Genomic DNA, 1,393 nt, shown 5'->3' with positions numbered 1-1,393 from the left:
TATGGTCCCTTGACTCATGTAGGCGGGAGCCACTCATGTAGGCAACTTACTGCCCAAGTTTCCCTCGCAGGATAATTAACTGGGGAAGACTAAATTCACTGGACGATCCTTATTAGTTTATGGGCCGTGGAAGGTCCTCAAAGACGGCAGAAAAACACTCTGCTAATGTCAGGAAAAACATTTATAACGTCAAAATTAAAGGGACTCGTAGCAGGGATTGGTGAAAATTGAGGTGCATACAATACATACATCCACAGGAAACACGGACTAAGGGTTCCATCAAAACTTTAGTGGACATTAATTGATTTGTCTTATTTCTTCTGGACCATATCTGGATCCAAAAGTAATCTGGTTCCCATGAAGTCGCCCTAGTGGGGTTGCTGGGGGGTCCTATTGCCTCGTAAAGTCAACATTAAAGAAAAATGCAATCCAGGGAATCGCGTAAATGGTTTAAATTTGGGACGGTGAAAAATAAAATTGTAAACAATCAGTCAGGTGGAAAAAATTAACGAAGAATCTAGATCACATTGACTATTTGAAAACAGTGTGGAGTTATCATACGGTTCTAATAAAAGGCCTGTTCGATCCTCATTGGAAAGGTCGGAGAATCGAATTTTTATACTTGCTTTGAATTCGAGGAAACCCCCTCAGAAAGCTCGTCAACCCACGCTGTGGAACATACATTGAGCGGTGACGTCAGACCTGACTGTGGCAACCATATATATACATAAGCATCCATGCCTCTCGTAAACCAGCACATTTGAAACCAAAAAAATTGCGCCTAGCAAATCGACACGTTTAGCATGGAAGATCATTCGAAAGGGAATGAGAAGCAGGAGCAGGAAGGGAAGGAAAAGGAAGAAGTTCGATACCGAGGGGTGAGGAGGAGGCCATGGGGGAAGTTTGCAGCCGAGATTAGGGATCCGTCTAGGCAAGGTGCTCGTCTATGGCTAGGCACATTTGACAGGGCGGAGGATGCAGCTCGCGCCTATGATCGAGCGGCCTTTAACTTAAGGGGTCATCTTGCCATTCTTAACTTTCCTAATGAGTACTATTCTGAAATCATGGGCTCCCATCGCCCCCCACCATCACCATCCTCATCGTCTTCCTCGTCATCTTCTGGGCCTTGTAGGAGTTTAGAGATGGGAGGTTCCTCTTCTGGGCAAGAAAAGCAAGTCATTGAGTTCGAGTGTTTGGATGACACGGTGTTGGAAGAGCTTCTTGGATCAGAAGATGAGAAGAAGAAAGGCGCCAAAAATTGAGTTCGTCGTAAGTTTCCGTTCTAATATTTTCTACCTAAGTTTTCCATTTTGACATTATTGTTGTTGCAGGTTCACATATATTTGTATCAGATGATTTCTTAATGCATTGGAAGGTCTTTTAACTTTGATGC

At 43.6% G+C, this 1,393-nt stretch overlaps 1 protein-coding gene across 1 annotated transcript; it reads left to right on the top strand.

The window, feature by feature from the left end:
• Positions 1 to 759: 759 nt before the first annotated feature.
• On the top strand, positions 760 to 1,393 carry LOC100244290 (ethylene-responsive transcription factor ERF098). Its single transcript, XM_010651767.3, has one exon. It carries the CDS (start codon positions 804 to 806, stop codon positions 1,260 to 1,262), a length of 459 nt encoding a protein of 152 aa, XP_010650069.1. The 5' UTR covers positions 760 to 803; the 3' UTR covers positions 1,263 to 1,393.

The sequence above is a fragment of the Vitis vinifera genome, chromosome 5 (genome assembly GCF_030704535.1).
Source record: "Vitis vinifera cultivar Pinot Noir 40024 chromosome 5, ASM3070453v1".
Classification (NCBI taxonomy): Eukaryota; Viridiplantae; Streptophyta; class Magnoliopsida; order Vitales; family Vitaceae; genus Vitis; species Vitis vinifera.
The sequence above is the reverse complement of the archived record's forward strand: the minus strand, read 5'-3'. Positions and strand labels throughout refer to the sequence as shown.